This window comes from Pelobates fuscus, chromosome 3, assembly GCF_036172605.1.
Source record: "Pelobates fuscus isolate aPelFus1 chromosome 3, aPelFus1.pri, whole genome shotgun sequence".
NCBI classification, from domain to species: Eukaryota; Metazoa; Chordata; class Amphibia; order Anura; family Pelobatidae; genus Pelobates; species Pelobates fuscus.
Window position 1 is genome coordinate 402,067,618 of NC_086319.1, and position 26,187 is coordinate 402,093,804.

The 26,187-nt window shown below is 44.9% G+C and overlaps 1 protein-coding gene across 3 annotated transcripts in view; it reads left to right on the forward strand.

Moving 5' to 3' along the window:
- TNFSF13 (TNF superfamily member 13) overlaps nucleotides 1–25,987 on the forward strand; it is a 58,635-nt gene extending 32,648 nt beyond the window's left edge. For 2 of the 3 annotated variants that reach the window (XM_063449707.1, XM_063449708.1), the window contains exons 3-6: nucleotides 12,274–12,321; nucleotides 14,830–14,948; nucleotides 18,643–18,867; nucleotides 25,365–25,987. In XM_063449707.1, the coding sequence (XP_063305777.1) occupies nucleotides 12,274–12,321; nucleotides 14,830–14,948; nucleotides 18,643–18,867; nucleotides 25,365–25,529 (557 nt within the window). In that variant the 3' untranslated portion in view covers nucleotides 25,530–25,987. The remainder of the gene's footprint in view (nucleotides 1–12,273; nucleotides 12,322–14,829; nucleotides 14,949–18,642; nucleotides 18,868–25,364) is intronic. The other variant, XM_063449709.1, reaches the window with a different exon arrangement.
- The last annotated feature ends 200 nt before the right edge of the window (nucleotides 25,988–26,187 follow it).

The window sequence follows — 26,187 nt, forward strand, 5'->3', positions numbered from 1 at the left end:
AGGTGAATTATTAGTGTAGGCCTTACCTAAGAGGTTTGCTTTGACGTTGCAGGTGGGCTTACACCTAATGGTCATTGGAGTGATATGAAAAAGCTCCAGTTGTTTAAATATGCATAGGGATTTGGTATAGAGCACACATAACTCTGTTCTTTGTTTTTATTGTATATATTGGGGCTGATGTGTACTGTCACTCATGAGTAGTGGGAGTTTGAGTGCAGGACTTAATGTTGTGTAAGATTATTCTAATAATTAAGTAAGAACTTACCCTTAATATAAGAGATATATTTTTTAAATTTTACATAAGCATACATTGAGATTTTTAATTAATTCCTGTGATATACTTTCCACTGTCAAATACATGAAAATTAGAAATGTCCTCTAGCTCGACCATTCGTTTCTGGTGGTTTTTTTTCCTGCTTTCAAACTTATCCAAATACTTAGATATTCTCTTACAACCCTCTGTCAAAATAATTAAGTCCTATACTCTAAGTTCTTGAACACCTCAATTGTACAATCATTTTACACAACCATCCCACACGACAAGGGTGGTGAGTCTATTAAAAAGGTCTTAATTCCTGAAACCATTATTCATGAGCCACATATTAATTTTATCATTCAAGGTAGTAAAATTATTTTAAATGATAATATTTTTTCGTTTTTTTAGATCCTTTTTATCTTTAGAAACAAGGTATTGCTATGGGGACCAGGTTTGCTCCTAGCTGTGCTAACCTTTTCATGGCAGATTAGAAATCCACTGCCATGTGGGGTGACCATACTTGGAAGTCGAACCTGGTCTCCTATTATCGTTATATTGATGATTTAAAAAAAAAAAAATATTTGAAATATTTGTAAAACTTTTTCAATTCTAATGATTGAGGGAATATACTAACATCAGAACATAATTGTAAGGAAATACTTTTTTTAGATATTCTAATTTTTATTCACGAGAATAAAATAAATACTCTGACATTTTTTTAAAGAGGTTCATACTAACACCATCAATGACCAATCTAGTTGCCATTATGGCTCCTAGTTCAGTAGTATCCCTAAGAGCCCGTTTTTACGTTTGAGGAGATGCTGGTCTCATATTAAAGATTTTAATCATCAAGCATATATGTTAAAAAAATAAGTTTTTTAAAAACAAAATTACCCTTAAAATAAGCTTGCTCACTCTATTACTACTGTAAAAGCTTTAGATAGAAAGGATCGTTTAACCTATAAAATAAAACCAATAGAAACATAGAATGTGACGGCAGATAAGAACCATGCGGCCCATCTAGTCTTCCCAATTTTCTAAATACTTTCATTAGTCCCTGGCCTTATCTTATTGTTAGGATAGCCTTATGCCTATCCCACGCATGCTTAAACTCCCTCAATGTGTTATCATCTACCACTTCAGCTGAAAGCCTATTCCATGCATCCACTACCCTCTCTGTAAAGTAATACTTCCTGATATTATGTTTAAACCTTTGCCCCTATAATTTAAGACTATGTCCTCTTGTTGAGGTAGTTTTTCTTCTTATAAATATAGAGCAAAAAAAACGGGGCGCAGGAGTATACTGAAAACAGGCAGCAGCTGAAATAGCCTGCCCTTCGGTGGGTCCCCGCTCAGATCTCAAGCTGGTTTTAGCTCATCTAGTGCCATTACAGAGAGAAAATCTCTGAAACATATCAGACTGGTCCCACCCTTCCGGGCAGTCCAGATCTGAAATGACAGAAAGTTCCCGCTGCATGGACCAGCACCTTAGCTGCATCTGGATTTAAGTAGGGGCGGCTGCAAGCTATGTTTTTGAGATGGAAGCGGCAGAATTTGGTGATGGACTGAACATGAGGGGTGAAGGAGAAGTCGGAAGTCAAAAAGATCACCTAGGCAGCGAGCCTGCGTGGTGGAGCTGATGGTAGCACCATTAACGTTGAAGTAGTAACACTTGAGGGAGGAAAGACCCATCTCATTGTGTTGTTTTTTTTATTAATTTTTTTAAAAAATACTTTATTTAAGGATAAAGCGCTTGACAAATATTTATATTGCCATTGTAGCGGAGAGCTGATTTCCCACAGCTAAACTCCACCAATATGTCCAGAGGATGCAGGAACAAATACAAATCCAACAGGATAAATAACACGATCAGCGGGGGGCGGGGCCGGGCCGACTGGAGGCCATCAGCTTGAGCTCCGGCTGTGAGCTCATGAAGACAGCACGAAATATGGTTACTGACCGCTTGAAAGACGAAGCCTCCGACACCAATGCATGGAGAATGGCCTAAGCTTTCACCCGCTACCCGCATGTCACTCCTCGCCTGTCAGATGAGCGGAGACGGCCATCCCCGGCCTACCAACGGCTGAGAGCCCGACCGCATGCGCCCAATACCTGGGCCGCGGGGAAGCGCTGAGCCGAGGCACCCAGGCTGAAGCAGCCACAAGAGGGGAGCACTCCGACAAAGAGCAACTCCCGGCCCGGGGCACGGCCCTGCCCCCCCCCCGGCCGGTGGGGGTTATCCCGGCCACATGGCGGCCGCCCGCGCCGTGACGGGAGCTCCCTCCTCGGCAACGTGCTGGACGCCTATACTGGTAAAGGCTGCATACAGCACTGCCAGCCAGCAGATGTGGGAGCTGATAAGGTGGAAGCCGTCCACCTTCAAGAGGAATGAGAAATCCCTCCTCATGAAGAGCTAAGATGGCCACTGCATGCAAAAGCTGCAGGGAGTTACGCGGGGTCTCCTGGGCCCTCTGGTGAGTCGGATCCTGCGGATGGACCCCCCCAGGTGGCAGAATGGTCGGCGCGGAGCCGGCCCTATCCCCAGGATTTGGTGGTGGTCCAGGGAAAGATGCCCCCAACTTTGTGAGCCCTGTGTCATAGGGGTGAGCTGGACCCCCGGCGAACCGGTGGCCGGGGAGGCGAGCGCCGGCGACATGCATGAGACCGGAGAAGGGTGAGGCACCATGGGGCTGGAGCTCCGACGGGGAACTGCAGGAGCTGGGGAGGTGCAGGGGACAAGGGGCCGAGGACTTTTCAGGGGTGGGAGTCTGCCGGACTGCCGACATCCCTGAGTGCCCACAGCACCGCAGTGTCCCTGGCTGCACGGCCGGAGCAGGCCTGGAGGGGAAAAGAGGGGGACTGATGCACCGGGGGTGATAGAGAGACCCTGCGACAACCGACTGGCTTGGCCAGTAGAGGCACCCTTGGCATTGGCGTACCAGAGGCCACGGCAGAGAGCAGCCTGTGCAGCTCCAACCAACTTTGCCAGGCACTACTGGGCCACCTCCAGCGGAGAGACTCAATCATTGCAGATTTACGGGTCCACTTCACCTGAGCACTGTCCCAAGCAAGGAACAAATAAAACAACAAAGGACAGATAAGGATGAAGAGAATGTTTTATGATTTGCTTAAGTAACTGTTCTTTACGTAAATTTGGTTTTTACTTGCTTTGCCTATTCGATACAAGTTGGTCATTACTACGTTAGCTTAAAATACTAAAGGAATACATAGTTTATGCTATAATGCCCTAAGGGGCCAATGATTGCTGCTGTCTATTGCTGCATACATAATTCCTGCCAGCTACATGACAACCGAATAGCTTTGCTATACATTAAGCCAGGCTATCACAAGGTGTCCTACAGGTTTGTAGCTTTAACTGTACTGCTTATATTCTACCTGACCATGCACTGACTTATTTTAATAATGCATGACCTTTGCGATGCCTAAACTTGAACAGCCTATGTATACCTAATATATGTGAATAAGTGCATACATTGACCCACACGCCTCTACGCAGGAAACCGCATGCTAGTCAGATGAAACCATAATAAGTTTGCCTTATGCCAACTACAATTTTAAAACGCACGCCTCAACGTAGGCGTCTAACCGCATCGACTGTACTACACTTGAAACTAATATACAGTTAATGCTTTTTCATACGCTGTACTACACTTGAAACTAATATACAGTTAATGCTTTTTCATACGCTTTCATACTAAGAACATATTGCCTCCCTTTTATCAGCACTATAGGCTTAGGTTATTTTCTGTTATGTAGTTAAATAACACGCCATACCATGATTCTTGGCGCACATGATTGCCTTCACTGACTATGATATGCTATACAAGACATGATACATCTGCTTCTGCGTAAGCGACCAAGTGTTTGCACCTTTATTTGCTGAAGTATATGCCCCTGCGTGGGCAACTACTAGCTTTACCACAAACCAGTTTGATATATGCGTTTATATTGTGAAAACAATAAAGATATATTCAAAACAAATAACACGATCAGCAATATAATCCACAGATATCCCATCACCTTTCCCGATAACTGGACAACACACAGTATCAGGAGTAGAACTCGCATTTATTGGCAACATTCCTGCTTTTATGAGATTCTCCCATGCAAGGGAGGGATATACAGTAATTACACATTGCACCAATCATAGAGTCGTTACCTACCACACATCTCCTCCCCTTGGCTTAACAGATGATATAATTATACTGTACATATTTTTCCCCACTTTCTGGATGTACCCCAAATATGTATGCTATACCTTTAAGTACCCCCTGGTAGCCCTGATCTGGGTGAGAAACATATCCAAAAATCACCCAGATCAGACCAGGGGTTCGGGAGTTATAGGAAGGTAAAGTTTCGACCGACCGCATGGAAAAAGATGCCGAAAATAGTTCCATAAAATCTGGCCCTGCGGTCGGTCTCTGTTCGAGCCCCAAAACTCCCGAAATACTATATCACACACATTGGGGTCGGTAACCGGATGAATCCCCTAATTCGTGGGATTCATCCTACCGAATGACGGGCCGTTCGTGGGTTCCTTTCGGTACTTTCTGCCGTCCTGGAGGTCTTAGCGGTGTTCGGTTAGTCGAGTGTCCGTTTTGAGTTCCAGACACTCAACGACCAAACACCGCTGTTCGGGAGTTTAAGATGGCCGCCACCACGTGTTCGGCTAACGAAATGGCGGCCACCCAGGAGACATGCAGTACATTTGTATGAACCAAGGGAATAAAAGAACCGAACAGGGAGGTAAATTACATGCATAATATACATCAGGGTGGTCCGCTTGTTTGGTACTTTGTTCGTATGCCGAACAAAGTATGTTTATAGCTGGTGCAAAGTCACTCTGTATAATCCAGGCATGTAAAACCTCAGCAGTGCCAACAAATAAAACGATAAATGGGATAGCCAAACAGGGGTTCCGCTACACCATACTACACAAAAACTATCATGTTTAATCTACGTAACATAGCTTTTCGCCAGTGTTTATGGAAGCTTATATAGACGTCTACCTCTCTGGTTGGGCACTTGGCCTCCGTCTCCTCCCCTGCTGCCGCCGGGCTGGGACGGGTCCTGTATGCGTATATACCCGACGTTTGGTGTCGGCCCATGTGCTTAATCTTTACCAGAGAGGCAGGCAAGAGAAAGTGAGAAAGGAAATGAAAAAAGGAAGGAGATCAAAAAGGGGTAGGGGGGGGTTCACCGAGCCGGGGGGCGGCGCTGCCTCTGTGTGAATTGTGTGTGGTCCCTTTGGAATTGGGATCCTATAGGGGCTTAACTCGTGGTGGGGCGGTGTGAGGACGGTCTCTTCCTGTCTGTTAAGATGCTCATTATGCTAGATCGCTAGAGGTCCAGGGTTCCCATATTTTCTCAAACCGTGACATAGACCCCCTCACCTTTGCCGGTTATCCATAAGGCATACATCTTTTATATTGGACAAGACTGAGCTCACTGGGGGTACTTCTATTTTCAGCCAGGATTGGGCTAACGCTCTCCTAGCGGCTAACGTCACTTTGTGTATTAGTTTTTGTTCTCTTTTCGTCCAGTTCTCTAGGGGTCGATTAAGTATGTATGTCCATGGGCTTAGGTCTGGTGCTCTTTGAAAGATGTGTACGATCAGGTCGTGTATTTCCTTCCAAAAATGTTTTACCTTGGGGCATTCCCACCACATGTGGAGGTATGTGCCTTTGAGGCCACATCCCCTCCAACAATCGTCGGTAGGGGTTTTCCCCATTTAGCACAGTTTAACAGGGGTGGTGTACCACCTAAAAAGTGTCTTGTAAGCCTGTTCTTGGAGAGACACACATATTGATACTGAAGTGTTCACGCCCAGATCTCCCGCCATTCTACTCCCTCCAATACCTCTCCCAGTTCCCTCTCCCACGTGTCTGTGTAGGTGAGTGTGCCCCATTCCTCTGTTTCCGAGCTAATGTGTGCGTATAGTTGTGAGATAAGGCCTGGTGGCATGCGTTCGTTCAGACACATTCTTTCAAAGAAGGACATGTGCCCTGTTGCTGCCTGTTGGATGTGTGGGTGTTTCATGTAGTCTTTAATTTGTAGGTATCGGAAGAAGTCAGTTGGGGTGAGGTGTGTCTCCTGTCGCAAATGATCGAAGGTCACCAGTGTATCATCCTTGTACATATGGCATATCCTTTGGAGACCGGCTTTTTCGAGGTTTGCGAAGTCTCTCGCTGTCATCCCGGGGGGGAAAGCTCTGTTTCTCAGTAGGGGGGTGAGCGGGGATGGGACAGAGATCAGTTTGTATTTGCGGGCTGTGGCGTCCCAAATTCTCAGGGAGTTTAAGATCGCCGGGCAATTTGTGCATAAGATGAGCCTGTCCTCTTTTGGTACCCACATGTGGAATTGGGGGAGATCTACCCCCGTCATCAGGGACTCGAGATCTACCCATCTCCTTTCTTCTAGGGGGGCGTGCCACATTTCCACCTGTGAGAGTTGAGCTGCTAGGTAATAAAAGTATAAGTGTGGCAGTCCCAATCCCCCTCTGTGTTTTTGTCTGTATAGGATATTCCTAGTGATCCTATGCCTTCTATTTTGCCATACAAATTTTCCTATTGCTTGTTGTAGCGGTGCTAGGGTGGCTTTAGTGATTGGAATGGGTAGGGCCTGGAAAAGGAATAGCACCCGGGGCAGTATTTCATTTTTATTGCGTGTACGCGTCCTATCCAGGAGATGGGCTTGTCTAGCCATTTTTCCATATCCGTGGTGAGTGTTCTGATCAGTGGAGTATAGTTTAGGTGATATAGTTTGGCCGGGTCGTCTGGTAGGTAGATCCCTAGGTACTTAATGTTTCCCTGTGCTATAGACATGTTGTGGGCTGCCCGCACCGCCGCCGTGTCAGCCGCAGACATACCTGCTGGAATGGCACTGGATTTTTCCGGGTTGGCTTTGTATCCTGAGAAGACTCCGTAGCGAGTTATGACCTCGGTGAGAGCGTCCATTGATTCCTTAGGCTCTGTCATTGTCAGGAGAACATCATCTGTGTATGCAGACACTAGAAATTCCTGGCCCGTATCGCCTGTAGTAAGGATTCCAGGGATAACACAAAAAGTAGAGGCGACAGTGGACATCCTTGTCTCGTGCCGTTGCCAAGGCTAAAGGGTTGGGGTCGTGTGCCTGTGATTTTTACTTGGGCTGTTACGTTTCTGTACATTGCTTGTATTGAGGCTACGTAGTTTTCCGGGAATCCCAGGTATGTTAGCAGCTTGAAGAGATAAGGCCACTCTACTCTATCGAACGCCTTCTCAGCGTCAAGGGATACCACTAAGGTTGTTTTATGTCGCCAAATGATATCTATGTTCCTTCTGGTGTTCTCAAAAAGTTGACGGCCTGGTATAAAGCCCACTTGGTCTGGGTGTATTAGCGTTTTCAGGATGGGGTTGAGTCGTTCTGCTAAGACTTTAGCTAGTATCTTGATGTCATGATTTATCAGGGAAATAGGCCTGTAGTTTGCTGGTAGCATGGGGTCCCTGCCTGGCTTCGGTAGGAGGATTATGTTCGCCAAAGACATCCCTTTGTCTGGGTTGACGCCCGCCATAAAGTCGTTAAATAGCAGTGATAGCTTGGGGGAGAGTTCCTCCCGGAACGTTTTATAGTACCCCCCCGTCAAAACCATCGGGGCCCGGTGCCTTGTGGCTCTTGAGGCTTGCTATGGCCTTGTCGATTTCCTCGCTAGTTATGTCTTCCGCTAGGTGTTGTGTTGCTTCGCCCGTTAGTTTCGGCAAGTTCAGGTTCCGCAGAAAGGCGAGCATGATGTCTTCCGCCATTAGTCGTTGGTTATCATTTTTGGGCGTGTGGTTATATAGTTTTCTATAGTACTCCGTGAATATTTGGGCTATGTCCGCTGGGTTGTTTTTGATGGTTCGGTCGTTATGCTTGATTGCTCCTATGTGGGGTCTTCTTTGTCTTGGCCGTAGGGCTCTTGCTAGTAAGGTGTCTGACTTGTTTGCTTTTTCATAATAGGTTCTCCTGGACCATGTGAGATCTCTGGCTGCGTCTTCTAATAATAGTTCTGTAATTGATCTCCTTGTCTCTCGAGTGTCTCAGCCAGACTAGGAGTGGGTGTCGTCTTGTGTTTCATCTCTATGTTACGTAATGCTTCCAAGAGTTGCTTTAATCGCTGTGTTTTTTGTTTTATCTTTCTGGTAGCTAGTTTTATGCATGTGCCCCTTATTACTGCTTTATGTGCTGCCCATATGGTTCCAGGTGATAGATCTTCTGTTGTGTTGTCTAGGAAGTATTCTTTGATCCCCTGCCTAATCTCTTCTTGCGTCTGTTGATCCATGAGTAGGCTGGGGCTCAGTCTCCAATTTCACGGGGGCGAAGTGCTCAGGTTCCCTAGTGTTATTGAGATATTTGCGTGGTCCGACCAAGCGATGGACCCTATCTTTGTGTCCGTCAATCTGGCTACGCCTATTTCATTAACCAAAAAGTAGTCGATCCTTGAATATGTCCCGTGAGGGGCCGAGTAAAACGTATAGTCGATGGCGTTGGGATGCTGCGCTCTCCATATGTCTACTAGGCCTGTAGCTTGGATAAAGTCGTGCAGAGCCTTATCTTGTTGTTCTCTCCCCTGAGATCTCAGTTGACCCGGTTTGGAGCTCCTGTCTGCGGCCGGACACGGCACGGCGTTGAAGTCGCCCCCCACTAGTAACATGCCATGTGGTAGGGCCTTAATCTTGTTTGTCAGCGTCTCCCAGAAGTTACGGTCAGGGGCGTTAGGGGCGTATAGGTTAAGCATATGGATGGTGTGTGAGTGTATTGTCCCTGATAGGATGATATATCTCCCCCCAGAGTCTGCATCTATAGTGGATATATTGACCGGGCATGTATTGCGTATGAGTATGGCTACCCCATTCTTTTTCTGGTGCGATATGGCTTCGTGGGATGTTGAATATGTGCGGTCACTTACTGTGAATGTTGTGTTTTTCGTCATATGTGTCTCCTGAAGAAAGGCGACATCCGCCCCCATCCTCTTCACCTCCTTGAACATTAATCGCCTCTTTCTAGGAGCGTTCAGGCCTTTGACGTTGATCGACACCACTTTCAGAGCCATGACCTGATCTGGAAGGTGTGCATTTTCAGTCCCGTCCTGCGCCCCCACGTTTTGGTCCGTTTCTTTGCCCGCGTCCCATGGCGCACTCCGTCCCCCAGGCCCGGTGAAGAGGAGTAAGGGAAGATATGGAGAAAAGAAAAGAGAGTAAAGTATAGGTAGAAGAAATAAGAATGGTTTCTGGTCTTACTGATCGCCAGAATTAAACGGGGTGTAGCTTCCGGTCTCGTCCCCTAACTGCGGGGTGACGATATGTGAGTACATAAAGCCGGGTGTGACTCCACCGTTTCTAGTATACGAGTTGGTACAGAACTGAATGAACTGTAAACCTCAACAATACCCAAAACATTCCCTGCAACTGCAGGGCTGCCTGTTTTCTGTTAGTAAGTCATAGCTAAATACCACTCCTCTAATATCCCCCGTGACCTTTTAGTGGATCCCACGGCCATGGTTTACCCTGTCTTGTACCCTTATCCAAAATGCGTTATACCCTTTTGGCGTGTACCCCCGTGCCTGCTCCTGGGTCTCCCGTTGTCCCTGTGTTGTCTGTCCGTGCTACCCGCCTGAGGGGGATAGGGGCTGGTCTTCGTCAGCATCTGTTCCTTGCCCTCCCATGTTCCGTTTCCCCTGTCTTTTGTCGCTGGGTCGGAGGGTGGGCATGCATGTGCACTGGGGGGGTCTCCATGTGAGCGGCGGACGGCCGTGTTTCTATGGTCAACTCGTCGGCTCGCCTCGCAGTCTGTGCGGAGTCCTCTACTCATGTCCCCGCCCACTGTCACCCACTATGTTGGTCCCTCCCTTGAGCCACCCCCATGCCTCCCCCCTGTCTCCTGATGGGTTTACCCCTGTACTATCTTCCTCTACTAACTGCGTGTACCGCCCCTTCTCTCCCATCAGTGTATCCTGCTTGGAACTTAGCATTGTGATATATGTACAATATGAACAAGCGTTGCCTTCTATTATAGTTAAACAATATACTTATTTGGGAACATTTTCATGTCCATTAACTAGGCCCTGTGAGTAGCCACGCATGCGCCCCTAGGGCTGACCCTGTGGTCTATGTGACTCCGTGGGTCTTAGTTATGTTCAGTGCTCAAATATTACGCCAGGTGTTTAATGCGTAGCGCAGCTAGTCCGTATGCTACAACACATTGGTTCCGATGTGGTGGCTCTCTATCCCGGGCCTTAGCTACCGTACTGTGCCGCTCGGGTAGAAGCCCTTCTGTCGCTGTGTGAGCATAGGTCCTGTGGGTAGTGTCTGAATGCGAGTGGGCCGCGTAATGCGGCGAGTCCTGCCCCAGTCGCGTTCCCGCTCCCCGCCCAAGCCTCAACTGTGCCACTTAGTTTTCCATGTTAATGGGACAGGTAGTCCCCAGTCCCTAGGTGCTTGGGAGGTGTGGTATGCTAGCCTCCTCATAGACCCTGAGTCCCCATGCCCCCATTCACCCCCCCCCCAAATCCAACGGGAGCCCCCCCGCGGTACTGTGTGTGATCATTAAGGACATTTACCGCTCTGTACCTTACTCTCCTGCTGTCAGCCACTCCCGCGGTAGGCCCTGCAATGTACCCGGACTGGTCATCGTGGGGGGAAGGCTTGCAGGGGCCTGGATCCCCAGGCTGGTCAGGTACGCTGCCGCATTGTCCCCTGGTTGCAGGGCGTGTGTTCTGCCATTCTGGAATACCAATAACTTAAAGGGATATCCCCAGGCATATCGGATTTTGTTTTCCCTCAGGGAGTCTGTTATTGGTTTCCACTCCCGTCGCCTCTGGAGCGTAGCCGGTGCTAGGTCCTGGTATAAGGAGATTTCTGTGCCTTGATACATAATCGGACCGTCTCTGCCTCTTTTCAACAGGGCTTCCTTGGTCTGGACATGTAAGAAGCGAATCACCACGTCCCTAGGTGAGTTGAGGTCTGTTCTTTGCGTGTGTAGGGCCCTGTGAGTGCATTCAATATGCCAGAGATGGTCTGGCATGTCCGGCAAGAGCGATTTCAGTACTGATGTCACCAGGTCCGCTGTGGGGCTTCACCCGGATTTTTCTGGCAGGCCTCGCGGTCGCAGGTTGTTGCGGTGAGACCTGTTCGCCATATCTTCTATTGCCAGTTCGGCCGTTGACAGCCTGCTTGTTAGTACGTTCACGTGGTCAATAGCTGTGTTATGTGCCGCCATGGTTGTTTCCAGGCGTTGCTCTAGTCTCGTGGTGCACTCCCCAATCGACTGAATTTCACCGCGGAGTACCTGGGTGGAGCACTCGATCTCCCCTGCCAGGTAGGTTCTGACCTCTGAGAGCTTTGACAGGATTTGTGTCGTGTCCGGTGTACGGGGTGCTCTCCCAGGTGCTGTGTTATGCCACGTGGGGGAGGCCGAGGCCTCTGCATCCGTGCCGCCGCCATCTTGCGGACCCGCTGTGCCTTGGCGGGAGGCGGCAAACAGGTCGGCCACAGATGCTCCCGTCTCCGCGGATTTCTTTGGGGGTTTCTTAGCGGGTCTCTTGTCCATTGTGTTGGTTCGTTTGCTGGGTTTGGTGCGCTAATATGAGCTTTAAACAGTGTGGTCGGAGCGGAGCTCTACTCAGATGCGTCCAGCTCGCTCTGTGTCGTGTTGGGTTTTTTTTTAAGTGTAAAAAATACATTGTGTGCAGAACTACAGATTCTGAAAAAAAGGTTTCCCATTTCAAATCTAATATAACCAAGAATGGTTTATAGCTTCTCAACTTAAGTTACATCGCCAGGTAAAGCTCGAAAAATGTGGACTTTTTTTTTACAATTTTCTGTGTACAATAGGCACATCCTTTACCTTTATGTTATTTACTGTATGTTGTTTGTTTTATTTGAGCTTCTTTCCATTTTAAAAAAAATGCATGATGTTATTATAAAATAAAAAAGCAATAAAAAAGTGTGGGATTATTTAGTATTTCTCTCTCATTTCAGGAAAACAAGTACTTCTTCACCTGGTACCTGTGACTTTTTCTTCCAATGGTGAGTTCTTCACAAATATCTTGTCTATTTTAAAACTCTGTTCCTAACTTGGCCTCCAATTTCACCTTTATCTACACTGAGAAGCAATACATTCTATTGTCAATCTCATTCCAAGTGCTACCTCTCCACCATGTCTACTTTTCCTCTTGCCCCTTCTACAGTCCTCATCAGCCCTGTCCACATACATTCTAAAAGCACACACAGCCAGTACCATGCACACTGCCAGTATCGCGGCACACAGCCAGTACCATGCACACCGCCTATACCATTCACACCGCCAGTACCATGCACACCGCATATACCATTCACACCGCCAATACCATGCTCACAGCCGGTACCATTCACACTGCCAGTACCATGTACACAGCCAGTATCATGCACACAGCCAGCACCATGCACACAGCCAGCACCATGCACACAGCCAGTACCATGCACTCTCGGGAGATAGCTCTCACCCATGCACACAGCTAGTAGTAGTAAGCTACAGGCAGACTGCGTGATGTCCAGATGTGTACTATAGCACGATTACAGACTGTGTAATTGTGACGAAAGTAACCTTGCCACTGGTACTTGTAGGGGCCTGCTTGCCAGCCTCTTGCCCCAGGATTATGGGCGCTGCAAAAACACATGTTAAAAAGTGACTTCCATGGAAAACCAAACCACTGAACTGATCTGGGTGCTTTTTGGATATGTTGGTCACCCAGATCAGGGCTATCCGAGGACTCTTGTGGGGTTTCCATGGATCTTGGGGGTACTTTTGGGGTGTTTGTAAATTGTGTGTTTTTCTGTACCTGGAGATAATTTCCCCAAAATAGACTGCAGCTGGCACAACTGTATCTTCTGCAAGCCCCGGGCCACCGCCACATCCCGGTGCAGCCCTTCTACCTTATCCTTAGACAAACAGGACTCCATGGCCACCGAATCAATTTTGATGCCGAAGAAGCTAAGGCACGTCACCGGCCCCACCATCTTATCATGTGCTAGGGGAACGCCGAAGCGGCCAAACACCCTTTCCACCATGTCGAGGAAGATGCGACATGCCGGGAAATTCGCCAGCCCCACACACAGAAAGTTGTTGAGGTACTGCAGCAGTGAGTCGATCCCCAACTCTTGCCACACCACCCACTCGAGAAAAGTGCTGAAGCATTTGAAGTTAAAAACAGGATATGGAAAAACCCATCGAGAGGTGATGGCAGTCCGGGTGCATGGGCAATAAGCGAAACACCAATTCAACGTCCTCCTTTGCCAGCAACGCCCCAGGGCCCGACGCCCTGACCATGTGAACAGCAATATCGAATGAAGCATAAGACACCCGACACAGCTCCGCAGAGATATCATCATTCACTGAACCCCTTTGAGTTTCGCTTAATGAGGCGAAATTTCCCCGCCTCCTTCTTGGGCACCGCGCCCAAGGGGGACACGTGCAAATTGGGCAGCAGAGGGACATCAAATGGTCCCGCCACACGCCCCAGTGGAGCTTGTCCAGGACCACCTAAAGGAAAGTCTTGCACCGACTTCAAGTTCCGAACTACCCTCGAGGGCGGGAGCTCCGAGAAGGGAATCCAGAACCCATGTACAAACCCCTCCATAAGCAATCCCGCTTGATGCCACTGCCCTGACACCAGGGGCAGCGGGGGAGACAGGCCGACACATGGCTTCGGTGCACAGACCTGTTGCAGACTCGGGCCCGGGCTGCGGCTCCTATAGTGGGCCTGAGGAGAGGAACCAGGGCTCAGCCGAGCCGGAGGGCAGGTGCGCCGACCCGTGCTAGCGCGGTCACTCAGGGAGGATGCCGCGGGAGGGATAACAGGGGGAGCCACACCGCTGGGATGGGAAACCGCACCGCCAGACGGCTGGGGCTGGAGAAGGTGAGCAAATTGCTTGCGGAGCTGCCAGCCACTGTCCACTGCTGCTTCAGCCCTGAGGGCTGACAGGATGTCTTCAATATCCATACCACAGGCCTAGATCACCAACAGGCCCAACAACAGGGGGAATTTCAAACTGTTGCTGGCCCGGCTCCTAGGTGGCACTGAGGTCAGCTTGATTTGTCACCACCATACTCCCACACATAACAAACAGTCATGTTTCATCCATCCCACACTCATACATGTGTCCTTGTCCGCTGAGCTGCGCACTCTCCCTGGGGCCTGATGAGTAATTTGTTACATGTGAGTTTACAGAGGAAGAGGTTCTATTTCAACTGTCAAAAGTAAAGACAAATGAGTCGATGGGGCCTGATGGAATACACCCAAAGTTATTTAAAGAGCTTAGTGGTGTACTAGCAAAACCATTAACAGATTTATTTAACCATCAATATTGTATTGTAGTCCTCATCAACTTATTGTTCCTGTAACATTTTGTAAATGTCTAATTTATTGTAAAATTTCCCGCTTTTTAAAATATTGTAAAGTGCTGCGAGATTAGTTGGGGCTATATAAATGCCAAAAATAATTATAATAAACTATTAATTAATTACTTATTCTTTTGCCTTTAACCTCTCTTCTTCAGAGTTAACAGAATTTACAGGTGTCTCATGGAAAGCGGCACTCCATAGGGGTAAAGCGTTTGAGCTCAAAAATGAAAATGTGAAAATTAAGTTTGCTGGTTTCTACTACATATACAGCCAGGTATACAGATAAATAATATTCAGAAAGATACACAGAACTCATACTCTCCTATCTCTCACCCTACAAACAGCTATCTCTCACTCTGCTCCTATCTATATAACTATATGATGTACACAGCTCCTCTCTATTTAATATACACAGCTATCTCTCACTCTGCTCCTCTCTATATAATATACACAGCTATCTCTCACTCTGCTCCTCTCTATATAATATACACAGCTATCTCTCACTCTGCTCCTCTCTATATAATATACACAGCTATCTCTCACTCTGCTCATCTCTATATAATATACACAGCTATCTCTCACTCTGCTCCTCTCTATATAATATACACAGCTATCTCTCACTCTGCTCCTCTCTATATAATATACACAGCTATCTCTCACTCTGGTTCTCTCTATATAATATACACAGCTATCTCTCACTCTGCTCCTCTCTATATACTATACACAGCTATCTCTCACTCTGCTCCTCTCTATATAATATACACAGCTATCTCTCACTCTGCTCCTCTCTATATAATATACACAGCTATCTCTCACTCTGCTACGCTCTATATAATATACACAGCTATCTCTCATTCTGCTCCTCTCTATATAATATACACAGCTATCTCTCGCTCTGCTCCTCTCTATATAATATACACAGCTATCTCTCATTCTGCTCCTCTCTATATAATATACACAGCTATCTCTCACTCTGCTCCTCTCTATATAATATACACAGCTATCTCTCGCTCTGCTCCTCTCTATATAATATACACAGCTATCTCTTACTCTGCTCCTCTCTATATAATATACACAGCTATCTCTCACTCTGCTCTTTTATATATAATATACACAGCTATCTCTCACTCTGCTCCTCTCTATATAATATACACAGCTATCTCTCACTCTGGTTCTCTCTATATAATATACACAGCTATCTCTCACTCTGCTCCTCTCTGTATAATATACACAGCTATCTCTCACTCTGCTCCTCTCTATATAATATACACAGCTATCTCTCACTCTGCTACTCTCTATATAATATACACAGCTATCTCTCATTCTGCTCCTCTCTATATAATATACACAGCTATCTCTCACTCTGCTCCTCTCTATATAATATAAACAGCTATCTCTCACTCTGCTCCTCTCTATATAATATACACAGCTATCTCTCGCTCTGCTCCTCTCTGTATAATATACACAGCTATCTCTCACTCTGCTCTTTTATATATAATATACACAGCTATCTCTCGCTCTGCTCCTCTCTATATAATATACACAGCTATCTCTCTCTCTGCTCCTCTCTATATAATATACACAGCTATCTCTCGCTCTGCTCCTCTCTATATCATATACACAGCTATCTCTCGCTCTGCTCCTCTCTGTATAATATACACAGCTATCTCTCACTCTGCTCTTTTATATATAATATACACAGCTATCTCTCACCCTGCTCCTCTCTATATAATATACACAGCTATCTCTCCCTCTGCTCCTCTCTATATAATATACACAGCTATCTCTCACTCTGCTCCTCTCTGTATAATATACACAGCTATCTCTCACTCTGCTCCTCTCTATATAATATACACAGCTATCTCTCCCTCTGCTCCTCTCTATATAATATACACAGCTATCTCTCATTCTGCTCCTCTCTATATAATATACACAGCTATCTCTCACTCTGCTCCTCTCTATATAATATACACAGCTATCTCTCACTCTGCTCCTCTCTATATAATATACACAGCTATCTCTCGCTCTGCTCCTCTCTGTATAATATACACAGCTATCTCTCACTCTGCTCCTCTCTATATAATATACACAGCTATCTCTCACTCTGCTCCTCTCTATATAATATACACAGCTATCTCTCACTCTGCTCCTCTCTATATAATATACACAGCTATCTCTCACTCTGCTCCTCTCTATATAATATACACAGCTATCTCTCACTCTGCTCCTCTCTATATAATATACACAGCTATCTCTCACTCTGCTCCTCTCTATATAATATACACAGCTATCTCTCACTCTGCTCCTCTGTATATAATATACACAGCTATCTCTCACTCTGCTCCTCTCTATATAATATACACAGCTATCTCTCGCTCTGCTCCTCTCTATATAATATACACAGCTATCTCTCGCTCTGCTCCTCTCTATATAATATACACAGCTATCTCTCACTCTGCTCCTCTCTATATAATATACACAGCTATCTCTCGCTCTGCTCCTCTATATAATATACACAGCTATCTCTCACTCTGCTCCTCTCTATATAATATACACAGCTATCTCTCACTCTGCTCCTCTCTATATAATATACACAGCTATCTCTCACTCTGCTCCTCTCTATATAATATACACAGCTATCTCTCACTCTGCTCCTCTCTATATAATATACACAGCTATCTCTCGCTCTGCTCCTCTCTATATAATATACACAGCTGTCTCTCACTCTGCTCTTTTATATATAATATACACAGCTATCTCTCATTCTGCTCCTCTCTATATAATATACACAGCTATCTCTCACTCTGCTCCTCTCTATATAATATACACAGCTATCTCTCACTCTGCTCCTCTCTATATAATATACACAGCTATCTCTCACTCTGCCACTCTCTATATAATATACACAGCTATCTATCACTCTGCTCCTCTCTATATAATATACACAGCTATCTCTCACTCTGTTCCTCTCTATATAATATACACAGCTATCTCTCACTCTGCCACTCTCTATATAATATACACAGCTATCTATCACTCTGCTCCTCTCTATATAATATACACAGCTATCTATCACCCTGCTCCTCTCTGTAATATACACAGCTATCTCTCACTCTGCTCCTCTCTATATAATATACACAGCTATCTCTCACTCTGCTCCTCTCTATATCATATACACAGCTATCTCTCACTCTGCTCCTCTCTATATAATATACACAGCTATCTCTCACCCTGCTCCTCTCTATATAATATACACAGCTATCTCTCACTCTGCTCTTTTATATATAATATACACAGCTATCTCTCACTCTGCTCCTCTCTATATAATATACACAGCTATCTCTCACTCTGCTCCTCTCTATATAATATACACAGCTATCTCTCGCTCTGCTCCTCTCTATATAATATACACAGCTATCTCTCGCTCTGCTCCTCTCTATATAATATACACAGCTATCTCTCGCTCTGCTCCTCTCTATATAATATACACAGCTATCTCTCGCTCTGCTCCTCTCTATATAATATACACAGCTATCTCTCGCTCTGCTCCTCTCTATATAATATACACAGCTATCTCTCGCTCTGCTCCTCTCTATATAATATACACAGCTATCTCTCGCTCTGCTCCTCTCTATATAATATACACAGCTATCTCTCGCTCTGCTCCTCTCTATATAATATACACAGCTATCTCTCGCTCTGCTCCTCTCTATATAATATACACAGCTATCTCTCGCTCTGCTCCTCTCTATATAATATACACAGCTATCTCTCGCTCTGCTCCTCTCTATATAATATACACAGCTATCTCTCGCTCTGCTCCTCTCTATATAATATACACAGCTATCTCTCGCTCTGCTCCTCTCTATATAATATACAATATACAGAAGTTATTCATTTTTGCTGCTCTCTGTACAATACATAGCTCCTGCCTATTAGACACTCAATTTATTGCTTTTTTTTGCCAGGTTCTGTACACAGACATCAGGTTTGTCATGGGTCAGCTGGTGACACGGAGAGCAGACAGTGACCCTGGTATCGGAGAGATTCTCCTTCGCTGCTTGCAGAGTATGCCATCAAACAAAACTCTGGCTTATAACACATGCTATAGTGCTGGTGAGATACCACGTCTCTACTGTACATACCAAAGCTATACCGGCCACAAATCTACCAGTGATACTTTTCATGTGATGGTATGCCTTTAATTAAACTGTTATTATAAGGAGTGTATGTCTCTGAAAAGTTCCAAATCACTGATTCCATTCTAGCTATTCCCCACCGCCCCATCGGAATGTTATTTTTCTCACAAAGTTATAAAGTTTCAGTCCGTAGCCCAAAGACAAGCAAAATTAAGCGAATTTACTAACATTTGCCATCTGACGTTTCTGACCCAAAAGTAAGAACAAAATACATCAATATCTACAAACAAACAAACAACTAACTGCTCAATGTGTAGGCGTAAGTGGTATAATCCCCACCGTGGATTCTTTTGGAGTAGTCCTCACTGGAACTTACAATCGGATGCCAGGTAGACAATAATAAAAGGTAAAATGGCACACTTTAGAGTTAGAAAGGTTTCTACCTCCACTTGAGAAAGCCAGCTTGGTGAAACGCGTTGTGGATATTTTAACTTTTTGTTTTACATTGTATTTTAATAAAGATATTTTGGCCTCTTTCCACTGTGAGTGTGCCATTTTACCTTTTATTATTTTCTACCTGGCATCCGATTTTAAGTTCCAGTGAGGACTACTCCATAAGAATCCATGGTGGGTATTATACCACTTACACCTACACATTGAGCAGTTAGTCTGCCCAATTAAATGTGAGTACCTATTCTGGTACTCCTGGTACCTTTTATACTGTGAGCACTATTGCTGTCTCTTTTATATTTTTTATGATCTTCATACCGATGATACATCTGCCTACCTACACTGTCTCACATATCATATAATTGGGGATTGTACCACTGTATGCCATTCAGACTAGAGCTAGGTCAAGCTCTATCAATTGTAAGTAGGACCATAGACATTTTATTTACTTTTATGTTACTTTTATGTTATTAAATTGCTTCTCGTCTAATTCTGTCTCCCCAGTACCCCTTTGGAATGTTCGCACCAATCAATTAGAACGTAGGCAACTTGCAACATAAGTGTGAAGTAATTAATGAGTGCTTCCCTGGGTGGCCGCCGTTCGTATAGACGAACGTTGGCAAGGGGGAGCATTCGTGTCCCGAAAGGAGATGCTTCCCTTGCCTGGTTTCATCCAGGGACCCTGCGAACGGTGGCTGTTCATGCCAATTACTGTTCTGGGGGTCCCTGAGAATGGTGGGGACATCCCTTGGGAACAATGGCGGTTTGGCTGGATTTCTGTGGCTGGGAGTCACAGAGGCGGGAAGCTATCCCGCGCTGGGACTCGAAGGTACAGAGGCTCATGGGATGAAGACCCATGGTCTCCAGAGGTGGGAAACCATGAGGATGGGTGGTGGAAACTTGGCACAAAGGGACTGGAGTTCCTGTCACACGTACAGGCCCCTGGGAGGGGGAGGACCCTGGTAGGGGGCACTGAGTGGCGGGAACAGGAGACAAAGGGACTGGGATTCCTGTACCGTTGTGCGACCCCCGGGAGGGGGAGGACCCTGGGAGGGGGTCATTGCCGTTGTGTATTATCCTCCCCATGCCAGGGTTAGAGGTAGGGTTAGATTTAGAGGAAGGTTGGGGTAAGGGTTAGGGTAAAAAGAAGGTTGGGGTAAGGGTTAGGCGTAGGGTTAGGGTTTGGATTAGAGGTAGAGTTAGGGGTAGGGTAAGAGGAAGGTTGGGGTAAGGGTTAGGGTTTGGAGTAGGGTTAGATTCCTGTCATCATTCCCTTAATTTTCCCTTCCTCTCTTGTTTTGCCACTTTTCGGAAATCCAAAGCACTTCCGAAATTCATCACCACTGCAATTCAGTTTGTTTCGACAATTCCAAAATTCAGCACTTCGGGACTTCTGCAATTTGGCATTTTGGTTCGGTTCAGCACTTCCAAAATTTGGCACTTCGGCAATTCGGAAGCATCCGAATTTCCGAATTGCTGAAATTTGTCCGAATTTAAATTTGGACCAAAACGAATTGCCCATGTCAAATAAGTCCGGTGTGGACTGTCTTGAGGCAAAACATGTGTCTACAGTCGCCAGATCTAAACGGTGGAGTACAGAATTGGCCATTCGGAGCCTGTTATGGTTTAGGAAGTCCTAGTGGTGCTTGAAGATCATAAACCATATGCTTGGTGTCACCCTTAAAGACCAGAAGTGTGCGAGGCATTCACCAGCCATATTGAATGCTGTGTTTTCTGAGGAGGGATGTAAATGGTAGAAGGAACCTTTGCCACTAGTATACCTCCAGAGAGGTCTGCATAAAAGGTAAGTGACATCAATTCGAAATTATAGGGCATTTGCTCCTTGATGGTAGCCAATACTGCAACTTATTTCTGTTGCCCTGGAAAAGGACCACCAAGTCCTGTGGCACTGTAGCTGGAGTCCCGGGCAACTTAGGAATTCGGAAGAAAGCATCCAGCCCCACAGTTTTAGCCTGGCGGTGGTAGGGTGAATAGGAGGCGTCATAATAGATGCAGTAGTTCTGCCACTGGATGCTCCTATCTTTAAGTTATTTCTTTGCTGCATATCCTCCAGTGCCGCAAAGCGATGGTCATATGTTTCATGTTGCTGCTGTAACCCCTGTACCATCTGTTGTAATAAGGCAAGTTGGTGAGCTTAGTCACTGGAGGTAATCTCCAAAACTCTGTCGGTCTGTCAAGCAAATCTGTGTGAAGTGTTGCCATATATTTTTCTTGAGGTCCTCCAAAAGTTCTTTCAGAACTGCTGTTGTCACTGGGGGAAGCATCCAGACCCGTTGGTGCCAGCCCTGGAGTCGGTATGACAGATATGTCATCTTCTTCACCCCCAAGAGACAGGTCATCAGAAATTCAGAGTAGGCCTCAGACTAAGAGACCATCTTGGGTCCAATCACGCCATTCGCTTGCCTCAGGAGCTCTCTGATGTTCAAGCCCATCCGTGGCTTGCAAAGCTTTTTTTTTTTGGTCTGATAACCCATATTGCTTCTACAGACCTAAATGTATGCCACTAATCACCCAGATCGGGTTACAGAGCCCAAAAGAGAGGTGAGTTAAACAGTTCAGTGCATAGCTCTCAGTTAGTTTGTCCATCTGCCTCAGAAGCTTGACGTCTACCCCAAATTTTCTTTTTTAATCACAGTTTTGCTTTGATCACTTTTTACACATGAATTCCAAATAAAGAAAAATGACTCAATATAGATTCATATATCAGTCCTGCTTGAAAAATGCTTCATGTATATCTGATCTAAACTGATTTTTGGTAGTTATTAACACACTCAAGGCGACAAGATTAGGATAGAAAACAACATTGTAGTAAATGGTATCAATTTATTTAAACAAGAATTGAAAGTGCTTACATAAATGTAAGAATGGTTGCAGAACGAAAAAGATGGATCCGAGCGGTATGCAGATCCATCCATAGTCGCAGTGCTAAAGACGCCAATCTATTTTGCATAATAATTTGCATAAAGCTCCTCCTCTACACACCTAAGTTATGTTTCACACTTAGTGCAATAAAACACCAAAAGCAAAGGATCATGTATATTACACACATTTCATATTGCACAAATGTTTGTAAATATTACATTAAAAAAACTTTTACAATTTAATTATCTTAAAATAGGAGTTTACGGACCCTCCATCCCATTTTTATAGATCAAGCCGGCATGGTGGGAGAATTTTTTTTAAGGGACAGCTGTCATACCTCCTCTCAGCCAGCGCCACTCCAGTCCTCGTGCCTCACCCTACGCTGGCTCTCCTCTCATGCTGCGTCCTTAAATTCAGCTGACATCAAGGGTTCGCGCGCACGCGGATGCACGCTAGGGGGCGTTCTCACACGACACTGTGCCTCGTTCCCTAGCCGGTCACCACACACCTATGCCTATTTATACCTCTCCGTGACATCACCTCCTTGCTCTGTCGTGGTCTTAGTAGCCCGAGAGTGCATTCTGTATTGTTAGTTTTCTGGTATCTGATTTTAGCTTTTTATTTCGATTATCCTTAGTTCTTTGGTTTAATCTGTCTCCAACCCTGACCTTGGCCTGTCTGAGTATTCTCTAACCTTTACTATACACTTAAGTCCAGACACTCTGAGGCCCTGTAATATGTCATTGTTTGTGTATAGGGTTAATGCTCCATTGTTTGTGAGTTAGGGAGTCACCACAACAAGAGGGCATAGTCTTAAATTAGACGGGCAAAGTTTTAAAAATAATATCAGGAAGTATCACTTTAAGGAGAAGGTAGTGGATGCATGGAATAGCCTTCCAGCTGAAGTGGTAGAGGTTAATACAATGAGGGAGTTAAAGCATGCGTGGGATAGGCATAAGGCTATTCTATATATAAGATAAGGCCAGGGACTAATGAAAGTATTTCGAAAATTGGGCAGACTAGATGGGCCGAAAAAACAGCATTCGGGGGAAAAAAAACAGCATTCCCTGCAATGTGATATTGTTTTCTACACTTGTGAGTGTATTTTTATTCTTACCATCAATAAATTATTGTTGCTACAGAGAATATTATTTTCCTTTTATATAATATTATTTAGGTATGTTTCTACCTAGCCACACCTCCCCTAGATGTGACTGACACAGCCTGCATGAAAAATGGTTCCATTTTCAATCAGATGTAACTTACTTTAAAAGTTTGTATCTCCTGCTCTGCAAATTGAAATTGAATTACATGCGGGAGGCTCCTGCATGGTCTAGGAAGCTATTAACAGGGCAGGAGATAAGAAACTCTAAATTAAACAGAATCTGCAATAAAGTAAGTGTAAACATTAGATGACTCTTTACAGGAAGTGTTTAGGAAGGCTGCGTAAGTCCCATGCCTGGATCGATGTGTACAGGGCTGCATGAAAAAAAGTGATTTAACTCATAGATGGTAAAGGATTAAAGGAACACTATAGTCACCTAAATTACTTTAGCTAAATAAAGCAGTTTTAGTGTATAGATCATTCCCTTGCAATTTCACTGCTCAATTCACTGCCATTTAGGAGTTAAATCACGTTGTTTCTGTTTATGCAGCCCTAGCCACACCTCCACTGGCTATGATTGACAGAGCCTGCATGAAAAAAAAAACTGGTTTCACTTTCAAACAGATGTAATTTACCTTAAATAATTGTATTTCAATCTCTAAATTGAACTTTAATCACATACAGGAGGCTCTTGCAGGGTCTAGCAAGCTATTAACATAGCAGGGGATAAGTAAATCTTAATTAAACAGAACTTGCAATAAAGAAATCCTAAATAGGGCTATCTTTACAGGAAGTGTTTATGGAAGGCTGTGCAAGTCACATGCAGGGAGGTGTGACTAGGGATCATAAACAAAGGGATTTAACTCCTAAATGGCAGAGGATTGAGCAGTGAGGCTGCAGGGGCATGTTCTATACACCAAAACTGCTTCATTAAGCTAAAGTTGTTCAGGTGACTATAGTGTCCCTTTAAGCAATGAGACTGAGGGGACATGATCTATACAGCTAAACTGCTTCATTAAGCTAAATATGTTTTGGTGCCTACAGTGTCCCTTTAAAAGTCACTATATATCATATGCTTTAAAGTGTATTCCTTCATTCATTGGATTGGATTGTATGTACTATTTTGTTACATTTCTTATACAAAGTACTAGAATATTTAGCAAGAGGTGCTTTTATCATTGCTACAGTATACATTCACTTTGTATCACGTTGGCAAATCTTCCCACAGTGCTTCTATAGTCCATTAATGCTATATTGCATTTGGTTTTTCATTTAATTTTCCTATTTTTGTTTTGTTATCTATCATATCAGCTACGGTCCGTTTTATCAGTTTTACTGATGTTATTTGTATTTTAATTGTATGAGATGGCCTGCGATGGTGACACCTTGACTTGTTTTAGAGCGATATTTAGAGGATAGACCCCATTTTTCCTTGTTTTTAGTCAGGACTTGCTGTGATTAGCTCTTTCAATTCTATTTTTACATTAAAAGGCAAGCTGTCTATATAGTATGGAATTTACTTAGAGTCGTTCCAGATACTGTATATCTTATTCTGTTCACAGTTAATGTTAAAATAACAAAAAAATTTCAATGAATCGATTAACTTGCACAATGCATATTTACCTTCCTTATCTGAACGTATAATAATATTGTATACACTATGTATTATTGTCTATATGTATTGGTACAATGATGTGTGGATTGAACCGAAAATAAAATAAAATAAATAACCCCCATTTTTTCATAACTAAAGTAATGCTAGGTAGGTATACATATAGCATAGCAAAATAAAGTCCCTTCTCTCCTTTAAAAAATACAAGTATAGTATGTACTTGAAGAGAAACCCTTAAATTACTGTAAAATAAACACAGGGCAAATTCTTGGTTTGGTTTTACAATTTCAACAATTAACAAATCACACCCCATAGGTGTTGTCCTAAATTGAGTACTTGATCCTAAATTGAGTACTTGATCCTAAATTGAGTACTTGATCCTAAATTGAGCACTTGATGGTGGCTAGCTTCTCTGTACGGAGTAGATGTCGGGTTTACATGTCTAGTAAGTAGAACTCTGGCTGTACAGTATGCTTCCTGATTCTGTTATGTTTCCACTAGGAGTGTTCCAGCTGGAGAAGGAAGATATTATCAGCCTTTACATCCCCAGATACAATGCCAGCGTGGATCCCAATGGCTCGTCCACCTTCCTTGGTATGGTCCGACTGTAGAGGGTTTCATTCTTTAATACTGTTTTCTTGGACTGTACCTTTTAAAATAAAATGAATGAGCCCACCCTATCTTACTGTGTTCACCCTTCCGCGGCATGGTCTGGATGCCGATGGTATTTGTCGGTTACTGTCATCTTGGACTGTCCATTACCGCTCACTTGGACATTTATAAGAAGAAAGAAACAAGCTCGACGTATATAATCAATTTCTTGGAGCTCAACTCAAAATATAACGAGCCGGAAGAATGGGGAAAGAAAAGACACCCATATAATTTTACCAACCAGATAAATAGACATGGAAGAATCGTGGGATTGCACAGACAGAAGGAGCTAGGAGTCTGTCCCTCTCCCTGCAGGGTGACACAGTGACACAGACAGAAGGAGCTATGAGTCTGCCCCTCCCCCTGCAGGGTGACACAGTGACACAGACAGAAGGAGCTATGAGTCTGTCCCTCCCCCTGCAGGGTGACACAGTGACACAGACAGAAGGAGCTATGAGTCTGTCCCTCCCCCTGCAGGGTGACTCAGTGACACAGACAGAAGGAGCTATGAGTCTGTCCCTCCCCCTGCAGGGTGACACAGTGACACAGACAGAAGGAGCTATGAGTCTGTCCCTCCCCCTGCAGGGTGACACAGTGACACAGACAGGGGGCGCTGTTAGCCTCTCCCTTACCTGGGCAGGTTGAACACACTGACATAAAAGAAGACAGACAG